Source organism: Lepidochelys kempii, chromosome 3 (assembly GCF_965140285.1).
Source record: "Lepidochelys kempii isolate rLepKem1 chromosome 3, rLepKem1.hap1, whole genome shotgun sequence".
NCBI classification, from domain to species: domain Eukaryota; kingdom Metazoa; phylum Chordata; order Testudines; family Cheloniidae; genus Lepidochelys; species Lepidochelys kempii.
The window spans coordinates 98,539,716-98,567,674 of NC_136382.1; the positions used below are offsets into that span (position 1 = coordinate 98,539,716).

At 42.0% G+C, this 27,959-nt stretch overlaps 1 protein-coding gene across 1 annotated transcript in view; it reads right to left on the reverse strand.

The window, feature by feature from the left end:
* THEMIS (thymocyte selection associated) overlaps window positions 1-27,959 on the reverse strand; it is a 112,159-nt gene that overhangs the window by 24,172 nt on the left and 60,028 nt on the right. Inside the window, exon 5 of the mRNA XM_073335191.1 lies at window positions 366-519. Within this exon, the coding sequence (XP_073191292.1) occupies window positions 366-519 (154 nt within the window). The remainder of the gene's footprint in view (window positions 1-365; window positions 520-27,959) is intronic.

The following is a 27,959-nucleotide window of genomic DNA, read 5'->3' on the forward strand; positions in this document are numbered from 1 at the left end:
TGCAGGTCCCCACATCTGTACCTTAGAGTTCAGAGTGGGGGAGGAACCTTGACAAGGGCTGAATCATCAGTCTTTTAAAAAGATTGACTGTAAATGAATGCAGCATCTTCTCCACGCAGGCCTGCTCCTGAGAACCACTGAATATTCATGCTGCAGTGTCAAACTGAGTTTAATACCATGCTGCTGCTGAGAGTTTGCCTTATGGCATTTATTCAGGAAGAAAAGAGAGGTTCACATTTTGTCTCCTTTGACTGATCCACAGGTTCCAACTGAATCATGCAAAATACTTCCGCACGTCAAGCATTTATCAGGGCTGAGGTTCAGTGCTGTTATATTAATAACTCAAATCATAAAGCTTAACTGACCTTTAATCACACTGGTGTCCAGTAATGTTGCTGTCCCAGTCACGTCGTCCTCATTCTCCCAGTGCACTAAATCATTCTGACAACTAACTTGTAATTCTGAAACAGCAGTAGCTTGGTCTGAGCACGGTTTCTTAGTGGTGTCTACATAGAGATTCTGAAATTACATAGAACAGCATGATTGATTTCTTGTCTGCATTGTTAGTCCAAACTAGATACTTTTCACAAATGTGACAAGGGAGCGCATCAGTCATACTTGAGGTCATTTCTGTGGATTTAGAACATGAATCTACTGTTCGTTAAAGTAAGTTATAAATAACTGCAATGCTCGCCTTGGAGGCATGTATTCCACAAAGTAACATGACTAGAATGAGAAGATATTCTAGGTACAGAAAATTACCTTTAAGACATATTTCATAGCCTTTCTCTCTCTCATGTGTGTGTGTCTGAGAGAGAGAGATTTCCTTATCTGTTTCTTTTCAAATATCTTTCTTTTTAGTCAGTTGTTCTTACTGTATTGCTAATTAATTCAATGAGTTTTATGATACAGTACATGACAAATACCACACACACACACAAACGTCTGGCATTTTAATTATATATATTAATACTTATAGAATGGTGACTGTGGTTAGGCAGTACTTACATGCAATTCTAGTGTAAATACATTACAGTTATGGTTTTGATAACTTGATAATATGAATAAGTTATCAAAACCATAACTGTAATGTATTTACTTTGTAATTGCATGTAAGTTCTGCCTAACCACAGTCACCATTTTATAAAGTATAAATATGTATAACTGAAATGCCAATCAATTCAAAACAGAACAGCTGAGATGCAGACTAGCGAATAAGAGCTAATGATCAAAATCTATCTACTTGTGCAAGAAGTGTAGCCCTTCTGCATCAGATCAATCTTGTACCACACATATGGGTAAAATTAATCCTAACTGCAACAACAATGAAAATATTGTAATATCAGAGCATATAATGAGAGATAAAAAACAGTTAACACTTTCTTGGGCTTACCTATAGTTGTATTTTCTGAAACAAACACTAGAACAGGGGTGGCCAACCTATGGCCACACGCGGCTCTTCAGACATTAATATGAGGCTCCTTGTCCAGGCACCGACTCCAGGGCTAGAGCTACAGGTGCCAACTTTCCAATGTGCCTGGGGGTGCTCACTGCTTAACGCCTGGCTCTGCCATGGGCCCTGCCCTCACTCCACCCCTTCCCACCCCCTCCTCTGAGCTTGCCGTGCCCTCGCTCCTCCTCCTCCTCTTCCCCCTCCCCACCAAGCCTCCTGCATGCCACAAAATAGCTGATCAGGAGGTGCAGGGAGGGAGAGGGAGGCGCTGATCGGTGTGGCTGCCAGTGGGCGGGAGATGCTGGCAGTGGGTGGTGGGGAGCTGATGGGGGCCTGCTGACTTATTACTGTGGCTTTTTGGCAATGTACATTGGTAAATTCTGGCTCCTTCTCAGGCTCAGGTTGGCCACCCCTGCACTAGAAGATACATCAGCAGGGGTTCACTGCATCACAAGATTCTATACAAGGTTGTGTAGTACAACTTGTACAATGTTATGCAGTACAGTTCATGATTGTGAAAGAACTATGATATCAAGCAAAGCTTGTAGCAGTGGTAAAATTCACAAGGATCTCAGGGATTTGTGGAAAGAGAAATACAGCTGAACACATTACAAAGAGGACAGAATTGTCAGAAGAAATACTTAACAGCAATGAAGAAAAAAACAGTGAAACATATACTGTAATCACTGAGCTATATTCTCCGCTAGTGGATAGTGGCATAGCTCCAGTGAAGTTAACAGAGCTCTGCCATTTCACACCAGCAAACTATGGGCCCCTTCTTCAAACATGAGATCTCTTCTTCCTCCTTTGTATTGCACCAGACCTACATGTATCACCAACGTGACACCAGTCTGTCCTGACCATATTAATAAAAGTTTTAAGAAATGTCCAAATTTTAGCCAGGACAAAAATTAACACATTTCAAAACAGAAATGTACAAAACTTTCAATAAACTTGTCACAGCCTCCATAAATGCATAGTTTACATTAACGGTGAATGATAAAGGAAAAAAAATAAGTGGAGATCAATTTACGCGCAGGTTGTCCTCAGAGCCCAGATGGTTGGGGACATTTCAGCACAGAAATAAGTTTTAACCAATCTTTTCCTCGGGGTTTACAAAATTAAGAAAAACCTGAGAACATACTATGTAACTAACAGGAATAATAAGAACATATTTTTAAAATATCTTTGTCTTTTATTCTTTTCTATTTAGATTTCATTTTTTATATGTTAATCCTAGTAATTAACACAATGTGTTACACTCATAGTCTTTATTTTGTGTTGTCCAAAATAACCTGAAAACAAGTCTAGACATCAAAAATAGCCATGCAAGGGGAAATCCCACAATTCTGAAGCATATGATTAACACTTGCAATAATCTTATCAATCTACTGTACCACTCTTTTAGAGCCACTTCTTTGCAATGGTTCCCCAAGGCACTTTGCAAATACATTAAAATAGACAGAGCTCAGACATTTAAGAAGAAACCAGGTTACACAAATTAGATTTTCACTTCAGTTTAGATTGAAATCTGTAGCACACTAGCATCCCTCATTGTAATATACACATGTAGTAGATTTACAGAATACTTAAAAATACACCTTATAACTACACTAAACATCTAAAAGAAAAGGAGTACTTGTGGCACCTTAGAGACTAACCAATTTATTTGAGCATAAGCTTTCATGAGCTACAGCTCACTTCATCTTATGCTCAAATAAATTGGTTAGTCTCTAAGGTGCCACAAGTACTCCTTTTCTTTTTGCGAATACAGACTAACACAGACTAACACGGCTGTTACTCTGAAAACTAAACATCTAGGGTCAAATCCTGTTGTTCTAATTCAGTATTACTCAGACACCTCTGAAGAAGAATTCCAATTAGATGAACTCTTGGTTCTACTGAAGTCAATGGGAGCTCTGCCATTGGACTTCAACCGAGCCACGAATTGCCAATTGTCTTCAGTGAGCATTCTGCCACAGGAAGGACTGAGTTAAAATCTTCAGGATTTGGACCATGGAAATTTGTTAAAAAGGATCACAGACCAGTAAATAGAGGGAATTTCATATCTGACCATTATAACAACTAAAAGCTTGTGACCAGAAAAATTTACCTCAGTAGTTAAGAATTGCCCAAAAAACCTCTACTACGACTCAACCTTTAGAAGAAAAGGTACAAAGCCATAAAGGTAAGGTAACTACGTAATGCCTCAGGAAGTAAGGTGGGTTATAGTAAAGCAAATACAAAATGTCTTTGGGGGCGAATGCAAGGATCAAAGTACTGGGGATGCATCATTTTAGTACAAACTGAGGCTGCAGCATTCTTCAGAAGTTGTAAATCTGCACAGAACTTATCTGTAAGGCATAAAATATAAGACATTGAAATAATAAAGGAGGCTAAAAGTGACCAAAGCAAATTTTACCTGACAACTGCATACTGAGCTTAGCACACAGTGTGCATGTGCACACTCGCTTACCCAGCCATACAGAAACATTTACTATTCTACTGAACAATATTGAATAAATAATAATAAATAATATTCAGAATGCTGTGTCTTTAACACAAGGCACTGATTGTGCTTTAAAATCAGTAATGAATAAAACATCTTGATATCCCTGTGATGTGGGCATATATTACCACCCTGATTTTACACCTGGGGAAACTATAGTACTTCGGTGTCACACAGGAAGTGTGTGGCAGAACTGGGAAAAGAACCAAGATTTCTTCACTCCAGCCTGTGCTTCGACCACAAGACTACCTTTCCTGGCCTATTTAGGCCATTCCCACCCAAAGCTGCCATCAGCAGAGATGGGCAGTAATGTTATGCCGGGCATAGGACCCCTGAACTCTTGTGAAAGAAACCACCCAAAAACTATTGTAGACACTCGATAGATCTCACACACTTGAGACAGCAGGGTTCTTCACTGGAATCTATAGCTACAGTTATATGACACCCAGAAAAATGGCTCTGCAGATAACCCGAGTGTTCTTATATTGAAAGACTAAGCAAGAGAGACAGTTCCAAAAATAATAGCTGTGACCACTGAAACAAGTACAAAAACCTCCCAAATGTGGCTACAGTAAGGAGGGGATGCTCTCTAAATAAGTGTGATAAGAATTCTGTAATTTGATGCATTGCAACGTTTATGAAATTTTCCCATTTATATCCAGAATAAGCTACTGGTTTTATTATTTATTTATGTATTCATTTATTTTAAGTCTCAACAATGAATAGCTCAGTGGTTTGAGCATTGGCCTGCTAAACCCAGGGTTGTGAGTTCAATCCTTGAGGGGGCCATTTAGGGATCTGGGGCAATCATTGGGGACTGGTCCTGCTTTGAGCAGGGCGTTGGACTAGATGACCTCCTGAGGTCCCTTCCTACCCTGACATTCTATGATTCTAAGTAGGCTCGGAATAAAAAGGAGAAAAGCTATGATGCTGTGTCATATTAAAACGTGGGAGTAAATATGAAACCAACAACTGCCGTGCTTTCTGGAAATGTTGAGAGTGATGTAGTGGCATAAAACATTTTGACAAAACTGTGCCTTTCCAGACAGAAAGTAAAGCTGTTATATGGTTACAAAGGACTGTATTGCAGAGGGAGACCCATTTATTGGAGCAATCACTGCTGGACATGGCACTACACCTTTGGAGGACGTTTATTATGAGTCACACATGCTATAAGATATAGATCATAAATCTTTTACTGTAATCTTTAAAGACTTGGAATGGCACATTATACTGTCTTCAGAAACTCAGGCTAAAACTATAGAGATATTTCTTCGCTTTGGTATATACAATACTATACATCCATCTGTAAAACACTTAATTGCTGCAGATACCCTTTTCGGTAGTAAACACATACCAATACCATAACACTGTGGGAAATTATTTTGAAATCCACAGGCACCTCACTCTTTTCAAACAGAAGTAGCAGTTTATTGACACAAGCAGCAAAGAAAGATTCTGCAACAGATAAGTACAGCAGTGTACCCATAGCTAAGCCTAAACCTGACTGAAAGTAAGCCTACACTTTTGAACTTAGTTTTCAGTATTTAGGAAAGTATTTTTAAAGAAAAAGAGCAGTCTAACTTAGATAAAGAATTATCTTTTTGTTTTGTTTTCTTATACAGGGCCTTTCACAATCCTCAGAGCCCTTTCTAGAATTAAACTATACAGGGATCATTTCACTCCAGCCACCACATTTCTCTTATAGCTATAGTGTAGAGCCATAGGTCTTGATTCTGATCTCACACCAATGTTAAAACCAGCGTAAGTGATATCAGAATCAAATCAAAATACCATACTGATCCACCAGACCAAATTCTAATCCCATTGACAAGGGCTGCAAATTTGGAGTAATTCCATTTGTTTCAACTGAATTGCTCCAGATTTACACCAGCATACATAATAACAAAATTTAGCTTACTGCATGCCAAGGAATAAGGGAACGGAGTGTTTAAAAGTGACACCTGGCAAAAGGACAGATTCAAATAAAGGGGATAACACAATTGGAAATGGTGAGAGCTCATAGGAAACTTGAAATATAACAGCAGAAGATCAGGACTGATTTATTCCATTTGGAAAGAAACAATTACCTTTTGATTGTGACTTGTATCCCAAGGCAGCCTTCTTGAATGATCCATCGGCAAGCCAAGTTATCTTGCATGCTAACATAATTTTTTCAAGGGCAGAGTGTATCTACAGTTATGGATACTGACAAGAGGCCCTGATTTTGTAGTCAAGAATTGTAACTGTCTCCCTAAACACACAAATTCTAACACATGACAACAAGCCTTTATTTCAAAAGTTCTTTGGGCAGCCTGAAAAAGGAACAAAGCTACTTAAAAGATTCTTCAGAAAGGCCATGGACAATAAACAGGTTTCTCATAAACATACAAAAGAGCAGAACTTCAGAGTTCTTATTTGCCTGCAGAACTTGCAAATTATAAATTATAGTTGAATATAGGCCTAAAGAGGAGGTTCAACAAAAGGTCAAAGCTGAGAGCCTGGAGAGACAGGAGCAAAGTTATGATAGACTCTCAGCCACTTCACTCCAAAAGTTAGATGGCCCATTTGGTTAAAGTTCTGGGCTTTCACATATGGCAACTTGAGTTCAAATTCTCCCTCTAACCTCTATTACAATATACTGTCACACATATCCATGCCATAAAACCATGATCAATTTCACACTTATTTTCAGTAGAAGCCCAGGACCAGGACAAGTGGAGTGTTGCAGGAAATAAAAATGGAATGCAATACAAAGTCATAATGGGTTATGGACAGAAAACACTAAGCATTTTCTTAGAGTTAAAAATAAATAAAGCAACAAATTTCCACCAGGCAACAGTAGATCTGGTATAACCTTATTCAGGCCTTGACTGCAAATTGTTTCCAGTAACAAGAGAGACCCAGAAGACAATATTATGGTTATTCCCATTGCTACAAAAATAAAACAAAAAAAGTGAATGTAACTGAGACAAGCCCTTTGAGAAATGGAGAGGAATGTTGAACATTCAGAGTTTCTCACAATAAGCAGAGTGACGAGGTGGGTTAAAAAATCTGTGAACTTGCGTAAATATGCTCATTTGTTATCTGAAAAAGAATAACTGGCACAGGAAAAAGGCACTCCTTTAAGAACAGAGGAAACTAATATCTTTACCAAAAGGGGAAACACAGGAAGGAAGGAATGTTAAGAAGCCACTAGATGGCTCTCTTCCCTGTCTTATGCGATGCATTCAAAAAACTCCAGTTAAGCGTTTCCTTTTTAAACTTCTTATTTCAATGGCTTATAACTCGGCGGCAAAATTCACCACAGGCAAAAACGTGCCATAAAGGGTCTCATTCTAACAGAGATGTTTTTCTGCCCCAAATCCTTCCTGCCCTCCCCAAAGCACAATAAAAACAATTGTTGAAGTTTGAAATGGAGGGGGCGATGTTCTTCACCAGATACAGCTGTGATTTGGTGCAATGGTGAACAATGAAAAACTGATGTCTGGAAACTGAGCAGACCAAGATATAATACATTTTGGTGGGGAGGGATGTGGGAGTGTGAGAGGAAGAAGGAAACCATCCAATAGAATAACCTTTAAAAAGAGGCTATTGCTCATGCACAGTAAGGCTTTTTCAGTGAAATTTCACAAGGGTTTTAAGTACATATTTAAATACTTTTGCCCTTCACGGATCATTTCCACAGGAAGGATAAATCAGAGGTCCCCAAACTGTGGGGTGTGCCTTGAACATTCAGGAGTGGGGGAGGCCAGCCCCCACGGGGAGTGAGGAAGGAGTGCCACCCAGCCCTGCTCTGCTCCAAGCTCGGCTCCTGGCCCCAGCATCAGCCCCAGCCCCTGGCCATGACTCCACTCCCGGCCTGGGCTTGACAGCCCCAGCCCCACCCCAGGCTGCAGCCTCCTGGCCATGGCTCTGCTCCCAGTCTGGCTGCATCCCTGTCCCCACCCTTGGCCCCCAGCTGCGGCTCCATTTCCGGCCCCAGACCCAGCCTTGGCCCATTTGCCTCTGTCCTAGCTCCCCTGCCCCCGCTCCCCCCCCCCCCCTCCAAGCTGTGGGCCTATTCCTGGCCTCAGCTCCTGGGGGAGGCGGTGGACAAAGATGGGGAGGGCACGACTGTAAAAATTTTGGGGACCACGGGGGTAAATATTCAACAGATTTTTGTCATGAAATATGTTGCATCAATAAAAAACATGCAAGTGTGCACAGTTCCAAAGTTCCTGCAGAATCCATTGCTAGCTCAGAATTCCAGCACCCGTCTCTGGACTCATTCACTGCTCAAGGAATGTATTTACCCATTTCATTACACTTCCGAGTGGGAATGGAGCCCCTGTTTTCAGGGTCTGTTCCGAAATAGTGCTGAGTAGAACTTGGTGCCTTTTGAAATGAAACTCTGCCTCCAAAGGGTAAAAAAATCTATGGATGGCAGTGTGATAAAAGGGACATCTGCTCCTCACTCCTGCCATTTTTTCCTGGGCCTTATGTTTGTCACAACAGAACAGAAAGTGATCTAGGGTAGCCCTGAGTGACTTGGGTTGTGATGACATTGTATTTAAAAGACTCAGGACAATCAGAGTTAAAACTTTGGCATTATTTGTACAAATCCAAATGGATCCTTTAAAATTATATTGTATAGCTTAATAGTACTGAATTGTTCAAACATCCCCTGCAGTTTGGAGAAATACTCATTGTATCCTGTAGCAACATCACAGCAAAGCAGAGAATGTACCTGAGCATGCCTTTACCATAACACAAACTGTGCACCCACCAACATTTGTTTTAATCAAGATCAGGCACTCATCTTGAGACATCTAAGCTGATTTTTCAGATACTTAGCATTTATATAGCACTTCATATGTTCAACACACTGTAAGACTGAAACCAATTAATCTTCACAACACTCCTGGGGGTTAAGTGGGTAAATACTAGGTCTTCATCTTACAGATGCCCAGTGAACTGAAACAGATTGTTCTGCAAGGCCTCCAACAGTGAGTCAGTGGCAGCAGGATTCAAATTTGGGGGTTCCCGGCTTCCAACTCAGTGCTCATTCTGCCACATCACCATGGCCAGATTTCCAATTAGGCACAGTAGGCAGGTGCCTTGGGGTGCCAGCGTTCCAGGGGTGCCTAAAACCTAAACGTGGGTTCAAAGTTTCATTTTTTATGGAAAACACGAAGGTCAGCTCTAGGCAAGGAGTCACTGAAGATGCTGTGTCTGCGGGCACACAAGATGTAAATCCGGCCCTGCACATCACATTGACTTACTGCCAGAGGTGCTGAGCCTGCACATTTCCCATTGAATTCAGCCAAAGTGAATGTGAACTTCCTGTTTGGTGCGTGGGAAAGTGACTTTGATACCATATCCCTAGCCAGCTTCTCCTGCCCTCCTAAGCCTCATAACTGATTACTTTCTTTGCCCAGTCTTTTTGCTGCTGCCTTACTGAGCTGGAACCTCTGATCAGATCCCCCAACCTGCCCCTCACCGTTCCAGCTGTTTCCTCTCAGATCCTCAGATCTACTCCACACTCCATCCTCTTCACACCTTGTGCTGGTTCCTCCAGAGCCCTCACACATCCTATACAACTTCCTCTACCTGTGACTTGGGGGGAGAAAGAGGAAGCAAGATTTTAAAAATAAATTGTTTTCAAGTCCTTATCGCCGTGCTGTCCTTACTAACATTAAGATGCTAGTCCAGCTTCAGAGCCCACACTGTGCTTGCTCTTACTGAATGATAGAAAGTGCTGTGTGTGGCAGACAGCAGCCTCAGTAAAGCAGCAGGACACCACAATGGTAGGAATTAAATACTTTAGACCAGATTCTGGTCTCAGGTACACCAGAATAAATTTGCAGTAATCCCCCACAGGTCAGGGGAGTTATTCTGGAGTTACTCCAGCTTACCTGGAGTTCAGAATCTGGCCCTTGGTTTTTCAAAATCATCTGCTCTCCAGGCCACAGTGAGGAATGGAACAGCCGGGCAAAGGGGGAGAGGAGCGGGAGGAATGGGTCATTTTATTAGTAAAATATATTTCTAGCGTAGTCACACTGTTCTTTTTGTAACAATTGAATCTCTATATTTATTTGCCTTCCCATACAGATATATGTGTATATAGATATTTTCATTCCACTATGCCCATTAGAAGTAAGGTTTTTTAAAAAATTATTGTGGAAAAGAAAAAAAAAACCCTCTAAATCATCCCCACCTCTGGATTTCCTATGAATCCCTTCTTCTCTGTGTCTATCTTTCAGGCGCTGACCTTACAAACACTTATCTCCATGTTAAACTCTACACATGTGATTAGCCCCCACTCAAGCCAAGAGGACTAACTCGTGGGAGTAAAGTAATGCACATGCATAAGGGTGTGTCTATGCTACTGTGGATACCACCGTAAAGCTGTAGTGTAGATGTTTCCTACATCAACTGAACAGGGTTTTCCATTAATGTTAGTAATCCATCTCTCCAAGAGGTAGTAGCTAGGTCAACAGAAGAATTCTTCTATCCACCTACCTTAGTCTACAGTGGGGCTTAGGTTGACCAGTGTCACACAGTGAGTGAAATTTTTCCCAGCACTGAGCAATATGATTAGGACAAACAAGCCTGCAGGTTTGCAGGATTAGAGCCTGAAGCCCTGATCCTGCCAACAGTTGTGTTTGTGCTTTTCTTTACTACTGTGGGAAGCCAATGGAACTACTCAATAGCATGTGCATAAGAGCTGGCCAGATCAGGACCTTAGACTGTAAGCTTTCCAGGGCAGAGCGCAGTGTTGGAACTAACTAAACATCATCATCATCGACTAGTGTAACACTGACAAAGCCAAATAATATATCAGATACTCAAGTCCTGGAATATTGCATTTGGAAATCATAATCTGATCATTTACCTCTGTGAAAATCTTAGATTGTAAAGTTTTCAGGCCAGGAACGGAATTTTCTCACAAAAAAGTGATGTCAGTGCTTGTGGATACTACCAAATATAAATAATAAATAAAATTTAAAAATCAGTATCCTCTATATACTTGCTTCTTCAAAACATTCATTATATGGCTTAGGAGAATGGAAGTAGAATGTAGAGCTTTTCACTGTTAAATCACTGGCATATTTGCAAATTTAGTTATTTTTATGTACAAAACAACACATTAGCACCTACCTAAATGCTCTGGGTGCCCTGCCATTGCTTAATAACACACACAAAGAATAACCCCAGGTCACCCTCATCTGCAGTAATTGTCTTCTCTACTGGGACTGCCAATAATACTGCCAGAAGTGCCATATGTGAAGATAGTTTCTGTGATGAAGATACCTTGTCTGCCAGGAACTGGACTGAAATTACTAACTCATTTCACACAAGTCACCAGATAGCATGTGGAATAGTAATGAGTTTCAGATGTTTCTGACCTGAGCTAGATTCATACCAGTGATTTAGAGGTGAAAGCCTCCACATCTGTGCTATTTCTTCCTGAGTCACCTGAATCCCCAGATTGTGCTAATGTTAGGTGCTTGATTGATAACCTTGGAAATCAAAGTAATTTCTTTGTGCACAGAATAGCTGTAGCTCAGGCACTCCTAGCTTCCCCACAATGCCTCTTCCCAGGTGAGAATTTCCCTATCCACTCAGGGTTGTTTGTTTGTTTGTTTTTTTACCAGCATGCCAGCTGGGATCCCAATCTACATGGTCATTTCTATAATGGGCCTGATTCTTATTTACACTAGGCCATTTTACACCACTGTGGCAGTGTAAAGGGACCTTAATGTGATTGTAATAGTAATGAATCTCATTTTAAGGCCCCTTTGTAGTGACAGAATGGTGTAAAGAAGCCTTAGTGTAAATGAGAATCTGACCAAATGTGGGGTAGGAGCTCACTTTTTCAAGTAGAGCTAGGTGAAACCAGTCAGCTTCAGTGTTCACAGGTTCCAGCAAACCTTTCCGGTGTGTGTGATCTATCTGGTTTCATAACTCCCTGGTTTCATATTGAGTTTTGGGGCTTCTAGAAACCTAAAAACCTCAGAGAAAAATGGCAAGTTGTACTGTTTTTTCAACAAGAATTGCATGTTTAGTTGATTGCGTAAGAAAACTCTAGCAATCAGACTTCCTGGTTTCAGGCAAACCTTTCCCCTAATCTTCTTTCCGCTGTTCCTCTCTAATCTAGACAGGAAAAAAGTACATGGAAGGTTTGTACCTATCTTAATAAGTTTGTTGAGCCCAAAACTGAACTTGCCTGGCTCCAAGTTGTGCTAGAACAGTGTTAATTTTGATCCATGCTACAAGAAGCAGGAAGAAACTATCTTGTATTTCAAACTACTGTTTCTTTTGCTGTTTCTGACTACTTGACTGACAATGTTTTATTTTATAAAATGTTTCATAGGCATTTCCTCACAGGAATTAGCACATCAACATCAGTAATGCCATCTTTCCAAAGTTTTGCATATTTTAACAAAAGTTTTGTGCAGTATTAAACGGGTGAAAAAGTAGATGCTGCAGCATGTAATATTGGTAAAAGTAATACTGTTAAAATTGCACCTAGATTAATGTATCTCACTGTATTTCCCTTAAAAAATTAAGTATGTTCTTTGAAATGAGTAGGAATATAACTATATGAAACCTCTCTGTTAAAATCTGGATTCAAGCAAGTATTCATTTTATATGACTCTACAGATACAAATAGTACATCACTCTTGGCAGGTTAGAAAGGGAGCATACAAGCATTATCTCATTCAACTGCAGATCAATGCCATGGCTGCAACTATAAAATCCTAGCCAAATTGTACAGTAACTACGATTATTATCAATCACTTTTAGCTCTGCAGTAGCACAGAAGAGAGGAAAGATACTGCGATAGGCTCTCTGCTGAGTACATTTTATGAATACACTCAGTTGTCTTCCATAGCATTATACACCCTTTGCTTCAAATAGCTGCTTTCATCTTGCCAATGATAAAAATAAAGACCCAGACTGAAACAGTGCACTAAATATGACAGGAAACAGCAAGTTTTTTCTTCTCTTAGATTCTGGAAATTACAAAAAAAAAAAAAAAAGATATGTGGGTGTGTACATACATATACATATATTTTACATTTCTTTTATTAGAAATGTATCTGACTGGCACTTTCTATGATCACCCAATATCTTTCTGCTTTGTTTTACTAATTATCTGGCTACTGCTCTACTTAACTGGAAGATATCAAAGAACAAAATCAAGGGCCTGATTCTCTGCTGTATTACTCCAGATTTAGGCTGGTATAGCTCCACAGAAATCAACAGAGCTACACTAGAGTAAAAGCAGAGCCCCAAGAGGTTCCTGTAGTTTATCTGATTTTGACATGTAATTTCCAGAGGCACGAGTCAGACTGCATGCTTAGGCACCGTTGTTCAGCTCTTAGCCTCATTAGCAATTGTATGTCATTTAGATCTATGAAAATACCCGCCATCAGAGCCTAGTCTTCTGGCTGCTCGTACAAAAAAAACCTGCCAGTCTGCTCCATTGTTCACAGAGAAAGTATGATCCAGTGAATAGGGGACAGGATTTGGAATCAGGAGACGCGGGTTCTACTGCCAGCACAACTGCTTCTTTTCTCATTACCAACTTTTTTTTTTTAATTTCACCCTCTCTCAACCTCTACATTCCTCCCTTATCAACATATTCATTTTGGCTGCCCATTAAACTCATTGAGCTCAGGGTGCTATCAGGGGACTGGTTGCAACTCCCTGAGTCTCAGCCACATGGATGTAGTACAAGTTAAAAGTTGGTTTTTTTGTTTTTTTTTTGGGGGGGGGCAGTTTTAACTAATAACCTGATGAAAGGTGTGTCAGGGACCTTATGCCAAAAAAGAACTGGGCACAGCTGAGCCTAGCTCCATCTTTACATCCCATCTCTTTCTATACTATGTCCCCTCCCTGCCCTTAGAATCATAGAATAGAATCATAGAATATCAGGGTTGGAAGGGACCCCAGAAGGTCATCTAGTCCAACCCCCTGCTCGAAGCAGGACCAATTCCCAGTTAAATCATCCCAGCCAGGGCTTTGTCAAGCCTGACCTTAAAAACCTCTAAGGAAGGAGATTCTACCACCTCCCTAGGTAACGCATTCCAGTGTTTCACCACCCTCTTAGTGAAAAAGTTTTTCCTAATATCCAACCTAAACCTCCCCCACTGCAACTTGAGACCATTACTCCTCGTTCTGTCATCTGCTACCATTGAGAACAGTCTAGAACCATCCTCTTTGGAACCCCCTCTCAGGTAGTTGAAAGCAGCTATCAAATCCCCCCTCATTCTTCTCTTCTGCAGACTAAACAATCCCAGCTCCCTCAGCCTCTCCTCATAAGTCATGTGTTCTAGACCCCTAATCATTTTTGTTGCCCTTCGCTGGACTCTCTCCAATTTATCCACATCCTTCTTGTAGTGTGGGGCCCAAAACTGGACACAGTACTCCAGATGAGGCCTCACCAATGTCGAATAGAGGGGAACGATCACGTCCCTCGATCTGCTCGCTATGCCCCTACTTATACATCCCAAAATGCCATTGGCCTTCTTGGCAACAAGGGCACACTGCTGACTCATATCCAGCTTCTCGTCCACTGTCACCCCTAGGTCCTTTTCCGCAGAACTGCTGCCTAGCCATTCGGTCCCTAGTCTGTAGCTGTGCATTGGATTCTTATATATATTCTTATATATATACCCTTATATTGAGGAGGGGGATTTCCAGCGTAGGAGCTGGGAGAGCACACCATCAGCTTTATACCAGTGGAAATTCCCCCATAGAGTGAAGAAATTCTCAGTGAAGATCTCCAACCAATTCGGATTCATTTTCCAGTAATAACAATAATTCACTGAACTAACAATATTTCACAAGATTATTTCAGCATAATGCTCCTCACCTAATCTACCTAGGCACTGACACTGAGCTCATTACTCGTGTAACTGAGCAGCTTACTAGACCCATATTGCATCCTCATGCAGTATGCACACTTCCACAGGCAGAATTTATCCAACTCATTAATCAACATATGATTTAACTATATTGTAGCTGTTGTGGATTCAGTTTCTAGACAGATTCAGGGACAAGCTGTGCATTTTGGATCCATATCTAAACTTTCCCAAAGACTGAGGAATATTCATGTCCCAACATTTACGGTAAGTCTACACTACAAAATTAAGTTGACGTAGGTTACATCAATGTATCACTTGCACTGATTTAACTGTCAATGTGGGACACTGTGGGATGGCTTCTGAAAAGCAGAAACAGTCAACATAAGCAATGCAGTGTGTACACTGATACTGCGTTGACCTAAGTGTTACCCCTCTCGGGGAGCTGGAGTTATTAAGTTGGTGTAGTGGGTGAGTTACATCGGTGGGAGCCACATTTTGGTGCAGACACTTACAGAGCTAGGTCAACGTAATTTGCCTTATGTTGACTTAACTCTGTACTGTAGACCTGGCCATAGTTTGAGCCCATGGATACAGCACGGATTGGAACCTGGGATCTAATCCTGTTGCAGCCATTAACCTGCTGAGTGACCTTGGGCAAATCATTTGATCTCTGTTTCCTTTTCCACCCTTTCGCTGTCTCACCTATTTAGACTGTAAAGTCATCAGAGCCGGGTCTGTCTCTCACCAGGTGTTTGTACAGAATTTAGCACGAGACCTTGATCTTAGATGGGCCTCTGGGTTAGGGTTGCCAACTTTCTGATTGCAGAAAACCAAACACTCTTACCCCACTCTATGCCCCGCCCCTTTCTCCAATGCACTGCCTCCCTCTTATGCCATCCCCCTTCCCTCGGTCGCTCACTCTCCCCCACACTCACTCATTTTCACCAGGCTACGGCGGGGGGGGGGGGGGGTTGGAGGGGTGCGGGCTCCGGCCAGGCAGCATTTACCTCAGGCAGCTCCCAGAAGCTGCCGGCATGTCTGGCTCCTAGGCAGAGGCATGGCCAGGTGGTTCCACACACTGCCCCCACCTGCAGGGGCTACCCCTGCAGCTCCCATTGGCTGTGGTTCCCAGTCAATGGGAGCTGCAGAGCCAGTGCTTGGAGCAGGGGCAGCACACGGAGCTCCCAGGCTGCCCCTGTGCCTAGGGGCTGTAGGGACATGCCGGCCGCTTCCAGGCGCTGCGTGGAGCCAGGGCAGGCAGGGAGCCTGCCTCAACCCTGCTGCACTGCTGACCAGACTTTTAACAGCCCAGTCAGCAGTGCTGACTGGAGCAACCAAAGTCCCTTTTCGACTGGGTGTTCTGGTCTAAAACTGGACACACGGCAACTCTACTCTGGGTACTATTATAATAATAAATGGCAGTACAATATTTTACCACTACAGCTTTCCACTGTAGAAATTAACTTGGTCCAAAATGTTCCAATCTTTTATTCTAGCAATGATCCCAAACCAAAACCCCAGATCTGAACAGCTGCCACCTTGAACCTTCCAGCTAGTGCCCATCTCTTATTCCTGTCTGTTTATGAATTAGCTACATACAATCATATATTAATTATGACTCTGATATAGGCAAATTTCCTTAATCTGAGATTAGACTATACGTCTAAGTAAAATCATATTTTTTTTAAGCAGGAATGCTCTATCCTATCTAACTCAATCTGTTGAGCTAGAAACCAAACTGTAATTCAGAAAGTTTCCAATCCTAGTAAAATTAGATCTTTTAGAACATATTAAAATAGATACAATGAATTAATTTGATTAAACCCATTCTGCCAATAAGGAAGAGTGTGCTCTTTGATTTTTATATGTGCAGTTGAGTGAAGCCTTAAGCACCAAAGGGACCAGCAAAAAAAAAAAAAAAAAAAAAGACCTAGCAGAAGTGAAATTTAGTTGAACAAATTTGTACTGGAAACCCTTAGAATATTTAAAAGTGATCGATCACTTGAGACAAGAAGTTGCATAATGGCAGGTGGCCCTAAGTGAAGGTTTTTCCATATTCACTGGACTCCATTACAATAATCAACATTTTCCACATGCCACAGGTTTTCCATTTCCTTAGAACAGGAAATCAATGTGGTATCCAAAATAGCACTAAATTGTAAGGCAGGTAACTATTGGTAGATAGCAAGATTTAATGGCAACCACTGTATCAAAATACGATCAAATCGTAGCCTCTCCATTTGCCAGCCATTACAGACCAGGGGCTTTCAGTTTCAGTGACACCAGCTATACTACATATCCTACTTTTCTTTCTTTCTTTCTTTCTTTCTTTCTTTCTTTCTTTCTTTCAACTATTGTAAACTCTTTGGGGGAAGGGATTGCCTCTTCCTCAGTGTCTGCACAGTGCACTGTAAGCCTCCTTCTGAAACCTTCTCTGAGGGGGATCAATACTTACTTACACAGTAGCCCCATGGACTTAAATTGATTTCATCGGGACCAAGAACAAACTCACCATGTGTAAGAGTAGCAAAGGAAGATGTTAAGGAGGTATCATAGCCAGGCCCAGGGTATGCCAAAATCATTCCACCTCAGACTCCAGGTTAGGGCAACTTTACTAAGACAGCTTTACTAAGGCCTTGTCTACACTACAGTTTTGTCAGCAAAAGGCAACTTTTGCCAACAAAACAGTGGAGGTGTACACACTACAAAGTTACTTTTGGCGGCAAAACTTGGTATTTTGCCATCAAAATAGAGCCTCGCCGAAAGGCATATTTTACTTTTTGTGGCAAAGTTAAAGCGACAGAGCATCAGTGCAGACGCTGCCGTTCGTTATGTCGACATAACTGGCCTCCCCCAGTATCCCACAATGCCCGCTGTGACCCTCTGCTCACTGTTTTGAATTTGGCTGCCCTGCAGGCATGTGCCCCTCCTCTTTCAAAAGCTCCAGGAAGCTTTGACATTCCTCAGCAGGGAGAGCTCACAGAGCTGCTGAGGATGCCACTCACAGGCACCAGCTTCCTCCGGGGTTGCTCAACCCCTGCTCTGGCCCAGGCCCTGCCCCTACTCCACCCCTTTCCCCAAGCCCCCACCCCCACGCCGCCTCTTCCGCCCCCGCCCTGCCTCTTTCCGCCCAGTTCCACCCCCTCCCGCAAGCACACCCTGTCCCCGCTCCTCCCTCTCCCCCCCAGCACCCCCTGCACGCCACTGATCAGCTGATCCTCCGTGGTGGGCGGGAGGCACTGGGGAGGGAGAGGGAGGAGCTGGCTACAGGTGGGTGCTAAGCAGCCACTCATTTTTTCCCCCTGGATGCACCAGCCCTGGAGCACCCATGGAGTCGCCGCCTATGATGCCGCTTGCAGTAGCTGAGGCGGCTGTGGGGAATCAGAACCATTCATGTGTAATGTTGCTCTCGCTGGCAGGCAGGCAGGCAGAGCAGGCTGCTGCTGGCGAGAGGAGAGAGGAAGACTGCTCAAGCTGCTGTCGAAAGTTAAAGAGACAGCATGCCAATACGCTCTCCCCTAAAACACATGCTTCCCCAACACACACGCTGTCTGTCTCTCCCGCCACAAACACACACCCTGTCACACACTCTGCCCCGCCCCACTTCAGTTGAAAAGTGGCTGACAATCTACTAGGATACCCATGGAATGATGTGACTGAGAAACCTGCATCATGTGACACTGCACCTGCCCCATGAGGCATTGCAAACCCTTCCCAAAGCAGCCTGCAACGAGTTGCACAATGCACTTCTCTCTGTGTCAAAACGAGAGCTGCTAGTATGGATGCACTCTGGCAACACTAGAAGCACAGTATTGACAGGCAACAGTGGTTTAATTAAAGCGGCATAACTTTTGTAGACAAAACTCTGTCGAGTACACATAGCCTAAAGATAAATAACACCAACAGAGAAAACTGGGAGAGAGAAACAGAACTTATCCTCTGACAAATAGTTGAGAGCTGAAAAGAAGACAGTTGCCTGCTCCCCTAATTTAAATTGCTACCCTGAAAATAACTGCCCAGAAACTGTGATATATCCAGTTTGCAGAACACGATTCTACAAGTAAGGTGTCAAACCACCTCCGGTGAAATTCTGTGCTGCATCCTCAGCGCTGCACCACCAAACTCCCAGCCCAGGGGGAGGGGAGCTTTGGTAGCTTTAAGCCACCTTTGCAACATCCCAACACTGGTCTCTTCTGAGGGATGGAATAGCCAGCGTTGGAGAGCCTGTCTAAGTTACAGCAGCCTCCCCACGCTTCCCTATGGACTTCAGCTTTGCCTCCGAATCGCCACATTCTGTGCTGCATTCTGTAGCCCCACCTCACATGCTACTCCTATCTCTGGCATGCCCCCTATGCCTGAGCTTGCAAAGCAATCGTTGCAAGACAGCCTCACAATGCTTCCGTTACACTCCCAGAGCAGGGTGCTCTTTCAAACTGGAGCATCTTGTTAAAACTTTTGTCAGAATTCAACACAGAGAGAGATTGAGACAGAGCTTGCACAAGCCCCACTGCTGAAGTGTCTTCTGGGGCCACCAAATTCTGCTGCAACATACCAGGCTCACTAGAGTTTTGCCATTCTGACCTCTTCCGTATAATTCCAAACCTTAAAGGAAAATATAGCCCCGCCATTCCATCCGGTTCTTACAACAAAAACAGTATACATTTATACTAACATACATATCATAATGTAGGAGTGCTTCAGCTACTCTTGGAGAAAACCTGGCTGGAACAGAGACTTTAAGGGCCCCTTTATGCCATATAGACACTATTGTCTGGTGTTACCAGGCCATAGCAGGGGTGAGGATTTCACCCCTAGTCTCTTTAGAAGTCCCTTCCCGCAAGCCTAACAGTTTGATCATCAGGGAGCCACGCTAGAAAAATGGACCTTGGAACAGGCTATCTGGGAATACTGGAAACAAGCTCGAGCTTGTCTATGGTATTCTTAAAAGAACAGCACACAATGCTCCGCTGAGTCCCTGGGACCCACCACTATTATTTTTACACCCTAATACTTAGTTTTCTACAAGGCTTTTCATACTAGGAGGAAACTTTCCTTGATCCTCATGGGCCACCAAGCAAAGCATTTACTTTAGTAGGGATTATTTAATCATACCATTTGAGTGCATCATGCTTTACACACAAATAAAAATGGCACATCCCTGTCTTTAGAGTTGCCATATAAATAAGACTTTTTGAACCAGATCCCCCGCTGGTGTAAAATAGCATAACTGTTTTAACTTCAGTGGAATTGTGCTAATTTACACCAGTTGAGGATCTGTCCCAACAAGGCAATCATTAGCAATCAACAAAGAGTGGAGGAGGTGGCATGGGGAGGAGAAGTTTTTCAGCTGTGGAAGATCATGAAACATGATTATTTTTATTTAATTCTTGCTTCTAAGAGCACCTCTGTTGATTCAATATCCACGCTATTCATAGTCCTAGAAGACTTCCATGGTACAATCAATTGTACAATTCCTGGGCAGAGAGTACGTAGTGATAAGACATACAGGACACTCTAAAGACTATTATCCAGGTTGCAGAGTGTCCACAAAATGTACTTGCAGTTTTGGCTTCTACATCTACCACTGCCTCAGTGGAAAGTGTTCTTGAAAAATTTGATCATCCATATAAAGAAAGCATTTCCTCTGCTGTCTCTATTAGTTATCATCACAAAGAGCACACCTACTGAGCCCTTATGCCTCTTGATGGAGAACGGAACTCCTCCTTTGGGGGAGCAACAAGCAACAGAGGGAAGGCACAGACATTGTGCTCATATAATTGGTGTCTATCTGCTCTCTACCTATCATGTCAATAAATGAGATGTAATTTTCTGCTCGTGTCGATTTCAGCCAAGTCATCAAAATTAATTAATTTTTGCTGCAGTAGAAATTTCTGTCTGAGAAATTTTAAAGTGTACAAATAATGACAGTAGGAATCATGCCCCTAAACTCTTAAAGAGGACATATCCAAGATGCTACCACCAATATCAAAAGACTGAATGACATAAGTGCATCCAAGGGTGCCCTGGAGCCAAAGCACTTGGGCATTATTATTGCAACCAGTTATGAGTCTACCAAGCAGAGGGATTACATTTGCGCCATTCACTTTATAATGGTGAATCCAAAGTCCGACAAAGGTGATGTGATTGTGATACAACAACCTATTAATGCTAACTGACAAGGGAGTGCTGTGATTCTGGTATGTACAGTCTATGTCACCAAAGAATACCATGTGAGGTCACAAACGAAAGCTGGCATCACACAGGTCATTAATATTGTTGTGAAATGTATATACAGATATTAGCAAAAAGAAAAGGAGGACTTGTGGCACCTTAGAGACTAACAAATTTATTTGAGCATAAACTTTTATGAGATACAGCTCACTTCATTGGATGCATTCAGTGGAAAATACAGTGGGGAGATTTATATACATAGAGAACATGAAACAATGGGTGTTACCATACATACTGTAACAAGACAGTGATCACTTAAGGTGAGCTATTACCAGCAGGAAAGTGGGGGGGAACCTTTTGTAGTGATAATCAAGGTGGGCCATTTCCAGCAGTTGACAAGAACGTCTGAGGAACAGTGGGGGATGGAGGGGGTGAATAAACATGGGGAAATAGTTTTACTTTGTGTAATGACCCATCCACTCCCAGTCTCTATTCAAGCCTAAGTTAATTGTATCCAGTTTGCAAATTAATTCCAATTCAACAGTCTCTCGAAGTTTTTCTGTTGAAGAATTGCCACTTTTAGGTCTGTAATCGAGTAACCAAAGAGATTGAAGTGTTCTCTGACTGGTTTTTGAATGTTATAATTCTTGACATCTGATTTGTGTCCATTTTTTCTTTTATGTAGAGACTGACCAGTTTGACCAATGTACATGGCCAAGGGGCATTGCTGGCACATGATGGCATATATCACATTGGTAGATGTGCAGGTGAACGAGCCTCTGATAGTGTGGCTGATGTGATTAGGCCCTATGATGGTGTCCCCTGAATAGATATGTGGACACAGTTGGCAACGGGCTTTGTTGCAAGGATAGATTCTGGGGTTAGTGGTTCTGTTGTGTGGTGTATGGTTGTTGGTGAGTATTTGCTTCAGGTTGGGGGGCTGTCTGTAAGCAAGGACTGGCCTGTCTCCCAAGATCTGTGAGAGTGATGGTTCGTCCTTCAGGATAGGTTGTAGATCCTTGATGATGCGTTGGAGAGGTTTTAGTTGGGGGCTGAAGGTGATGGCTAGTGGCGTTCTGTTATTTTCTTTGTTGGGCCTGTCCTGTAGTAGGTGGGTACTCTTCTGGCTCTGTCAGTCTGGCTCATTTCAGCAGGGGTATTGTAGTTGTAAGAATGCTTGATAGAGATCTTGTAGGTGTTTGTCTCTGTCTGAGGGGTTGGAGCAAATGCAGTTTTATCGTAGAGCTTGACTTTAGACCATGGATCGTGTGGTGTGGTCTGGATGAAAGCTGGAGGCATGTAGGTAGGAATAGCGGTCAGTAGGTTTCCGGTATAGGGCGGCGTTTATGTGACCATCATTTATTAGCACTGTAGTGTCCAGGAAGTGGATCTCTTGTGTGGACTGGTCCAGGCTGAGGTTGATGGTGGGATGGAAATTGTTGAAATCATGGTGGAATTCCTCAAGGTCTTCTTTTCCACGTGTCCAGATGATGAAGATGTCATCATTGTAGAGCAGGTAGAGTAGGGGCATTAGGGGACGAGAGCTGAGGAAGCGTTGTTCTAAATCAGCCATAAAAATGTTGGCATACTGTGGGGCAATGAGGGTACCCGTAGCAGTGCCGCTGATTTGAAGGTATACATTGTCCCCAAATGTAAAATAGCAAATGCTGTAGTTTCTTTTGGTAACTCTCAGTGGGATCAGAGGGTAATGGCTTGTAGAAAGTGGTGCTGGAGAGCTGCCGAGCAGCTTCTTGTTCATATTCCGACCTATTCATGATGACAACAGCACCTCCTTTGTCAGCCTTTTTGATTATGATGTCAGAGTTGTTTCTTAGGCTGTGGATGGCATTGTGTTCCGCACGGCTGAGGTTATGGGGCAAGTGATGCTGCTCTTCCACAATTTCAGCCCGTGCATGTCGGCGGAAGCACTGTATGTAGAAGTCCAGTCTGCTGTTTCAACCTTTACCCTCTGATCCCACTGAGAGTTACCAAAAGAAACTACAGCATTTGCTCAAGAAACTCCCTGCCTACAGACAGCCCCACAACCTGAAGCAAATACTCACCAGCAACCACATACCGCACAACAGAACCACTAACCCAGGAATCTATCCTTGCAACAAAGCCCGTTGCCAACTGTGCCCACATATCTATTCAGGGGACACCATCACAGGGCCTAATCACATCAGCCACACTATCAGAGGCTCGTTCACCTGCACATCCACCAATGTGATATATGCCATCATGTGCCAGCAATGCCCCTCTGCCAGGTACATTGGTCAAACTGGACAGTCTCTACGTAAAAGAATAAATGGACACAAATCAGATGTCAAGAATTATAACATTCATAAACCAGTCGGAGAACACTTCAATCTCTCTGGTCACGCGATTACAGACATGAAAGTTGCTATATTACAACAAAAAAACTTCAAATCCAGACTCCAGCGAGAAACTGTTGAATTGGAATTCATTTGCAAATTGGATACAATTAACTTAGGCTTGAATAGAGACTGGGAGTGGCTAAGTCATTATGCAAGGTAACCTATTTCCCCTTGTTTTTTCCTCTCCCCCCCCACCCAGACGTTCTTGTTAAACCCTGGATTTGTGCTCGAAATTGCCCACCTTGATTTATCATACACATTGTAAGGAGAGTGGTCACTTTAGATAAGCTATTACCAGCATGAGAGTGGGTTTGTGGAGGGGGGGGGGGTGTGTGAGAAAACCTGGATTTGTGTTGGAAATGGCCCAACTTGATTATCATACACATTGTAAGGAGAATGATCACTTTAGATAAGCTATTACCAGCAGGAGAGTGGGGTGGGAGGAGGTATTTTTTCATGCTTTGTGTGTATATAAAAAGATATTCTACACTTTCCACAGTATGCATCTGATGAAGTGAGCTGTAGCTCACGAAAGCTTATGCTCAAATAAATTGGTTAGTCTCTAAGGTGCCACAAGTACTCCTTTTCAGTTATGGATATATACTGAAAATATGTTTTTAAAGTCTGTATCAAGGCGTTAGTCACCCGCAAAGGTGAACAACAGGCTTTTCTCCAGGTAGGAGGTCAGAAACCTGCACCTCTCTGTCAGGATGTAAATTAAGCATCATAAGCTAAGACAATGGCCGGCCATTTACATATGAAGTCAGGTGTTAACAGAGAGATGTGAAGTCAGCAGGGAAGCAGCACTCAGGAAAATACAAGCCACAGGAGGTTATCTTGTCTAAGAGAACAGGCAATGAATTTTGGGGTTATTTTTAAGAGGCAAAGAAGACACCCTGGTATCCTGCACCTAGGGTTACCAGACATCCGAGTATTATCAGGACCATCCCGATGCTGGGGGCTTTGTCTTATATAGGCTACCTATTACCCCTCATTGTCCCTTCGCCTTGTCCCGATTTTTCACACTTGCTATCTGGTCACCCAACCTGCACCTATGGAATAAATAGACAGCATTTGCATTTGTGAAAGCAGGGTCTCAGCCAACCCTGGTTGAAAATGCTACGAAGAACTTTGGGTGAAATAAACTTCTTAACACAGGAGGTTAACCTGTTATTTAAGTTTAGTCTCTAGAAAGTGTGGGGTTTTGGTTTGTTTTACATCTAACCATTTGTTTCCAATATTCTTACTCACTCTTACTTGAATATGTGATAATAAATTTATTCTTGTTTTCACTGTAAATATTTCTAAGTACTGTGGTGTTAAGCAAAGTGCTGGTCTAGAGTTGAATCTTCCAAGATGGTGTGTTGCTTTGGGAACAGCAGACCTGGGAATTCTGTGACTGTTCAGTGGATAAGGGGCTGGACACTGCAGGGAATGCTCCGAGTATTTGAGGGTTGGTGTGTGCCTTTCACAAAAGACCTGGAAGGCAGTGCTTGTGCTGTCAGAGGCTCTTCGTTTCAGGGAGCTGATCCGCAGCAGACACAGACAAGACACCTTCACACTAAGGGCAGGTGGTAATGAGGTACCTCACAATCCTGGGGACCTCTGGTGAGCTTCACTGTGATATTGCTAATCCTGTTCTTCTCCAGAAATTTTGGAAGGGATGGTGCTTTTACCTGCTAATGTGCATCAAGGCAGTTCAGTGAGTTCATTTTAAATGCTGTGGAAGTAAAAACCAATTACCTTGATTTTATAAACTGGTAATTTGGTTTATTTGAAGAGGATGAGCCAGTATTTCCTCCCATAAGAAGCGCCTTACTGAGGTCACCAAAAAACAAACCTTGTGAAGAGCATTCATTTGAAAATTATATACAGTAAAATAAAACACTTGTACTAATGAGAGGCCTCATGCTGCTCTAAATTAAGTCAGTAGCAATTCCTACCTCCTGTAGTTTTATGGAATAGGCTTTGCTGAGGAAACACAGTTTATTTACAACATGGTTAAAGAACTTAGATCAAGCTCCTGGAAAACTGATTAATTCTGGTGTCTGTCTATACCATCAGTTTATTGAACCAGGACTTTACATTGCGGTACACATGGTAGACTTTAATACATGGGCTAAGTGTCTAGTCTGTCCTATTATCAGAAAAATATGGATAGGTATGTACTATGATTATTACTACATTGTTCAAAAGTAAATCACATTCTAAAAGGAACAAAAACCCCTTTGTTGGCTTTGGTATCTCTCACCAGCAAAAAATCTGTTTGAAATATTCAAGATGACGTTTCCCCCCCATGTGAATTAATATCAAGTTTCTAGTTGAAATGCATTTAACAAACACATCTACCCAGCAGCTGTAAAAAAATTTGTACTGAAAGCTGCAAATATTAATTTATTCAACTCCCACTGAAGTCAACAGAAACATTAACTGACTTCTCTGAGTAAGAGAACTTTGTTAGTTCACATAAAATGGACCCAGATCTGAACACTACCTTAGAATTTTCAAACCAAAATATAGCTTCCTTGATCCAAATCTACAAATTAGCTCTGTTCTTATAGTTATTTCTTAAAATGATGCTATAATCAGTCATCTTTTCCATCATTAGTGAGAAGTCATGGTATTCATGGATATTAATGATATATTATTTCCAAATGAAACCACAGTGCTTAGACACTACTATAGGGATAGGTGCTTTAGAAAGGCTTATCTGGGGGTACTTTTGCATTTTAACTTATGGAATTGTGATAAGGTTAACTAAACTTAGCACTTATATGAAAAGCTTGATAAACTCTAGACTGATACAGCAGAATTTAATAGCAATAAAAGTCTTCCAGAAGGTAAAATTATTCTTATCCAAGTGTACTACAATCTATAGGCCATGGCCACTTCAGGTGCATTGATGTAAAGAACAAAGGCGCCCATTTTCTTTCAGTTTTTTCAGTGCTCTGTAGTTTTTTGTAAGTTTTTCTGTAATTGGTATCTACCCACAAACATATTTCAGATGAGAGAGAAAGATCAAGGAAAAAAGATCTGAAAGTACCATGAAGTGACAACTAAACTATTTTAATACATTGACAAATGTAATATGGACCCTCTGTTATTATTCACCAAGGTGCCAGCTATTAAAAATTGAAGTAAAAAAAATTCAGGGAGAAATTATGCTGTGGAATATTTATTTTATCCCCAATTTAAAAGCGACAACAGTTTGATGTAGCAACATGTTCATATGATGTCATCTAGTGACTATGGCATGTATAATTGTGAAAACATAATGTTCACATAGAAACAGGAAGCACAGGATTTCTAAACCAGATCAGAGCTTTTGTCTGTCATATTTAATATTCTGTTTCTGGCAGTATCCAATACCAGATACTTCAGAGAAACGAGAAACGGAAAGAAACCAACTCTAGCCAATTGTGCAATAATGTATATCACGCTTTCCAGAATGGTTCATGACTGTGAGTGCAAACTTCAGGGCAGACTGTCAAAAAGCAGGGCAGAATCCCCAAACTGTTTGTATATTCTATGATTAGATTTCACCAACCTAGTAACAAGTGTGAACACCTAAAGCACTATTACACTCCTACCATGGAGTCACAGATAGTCCCCTGGGGCATTCCATTCTATCTTGCCACCCAGGCAAGCTGGACTATGTGATAGATGGTCATTTTACATTAAAAATCACAACAATATTCACATTACGTCCAGTCCCAAAGGACCAGTCAATTACCTCAGGTCATTTGTGCTCAGATCTCAAACCAAAGACAACACCTGTATCCAATCCCATAATAAACTAACTAAAGATTTGTTAACTAAGAAAAGGAATTGCGGTTATTTACAAGGTTAAAACAGGAAACTTACACACACAAATGAGGTAGTCTTAGATTTAAAAAGATAATATAAGCTTCTATAATAAGCAGCTGTATTTGTCTTTTAGGGCTGACCCATGCCAAGCAGCATGGTGATCTCCTGCTTATGTTTAGGAATCTTTGCCCCTCAGAGTCCAGACAGGATAAAGATATCAAGTTTCCCCTTGACAGGGATTTTCTTATCCCCTTCACCCCACATTCCAAGCTGATGGGATGAGTTCATGCCTAGGTTTCCCCTGCCTGGGGAGTGAGTGAGAAACGCAGTCAACAAGGTCTCTGCCCATTGAAGCTACACAATGCCCCATTTGCCTTCAAGGGGTCATCCTGTGTGCAGGACAAGCACTTTACATTAATTATTGCTTCTTTTCCAGTTTGGTGAGTTGCACAATTACAGATGTTTACAGTGCAAACACTCAATAGAACAGTATACTATGGGATATAGATATTATAAGTAGGATTAATACACGCAACATCTTACAAGCAATCCATAAAGACTAAACACATTCTTTTAACACTAATATGTATTTTAACTATGCTAACTCACAGGGAAGCGAGAGTGGTTCCGAGCTGCACATTTGTCATTGTTCAGTAAGGCCATGGGCCTTCGCATGAGCTCACACCAGGTCTGTATATGTAGCAAGGAGAGTTGTCAGAATTTGGGAGTTGATAAAGAATGTAAAACTGTGATAAAACCATTCATCTTTAATATTCCAAATG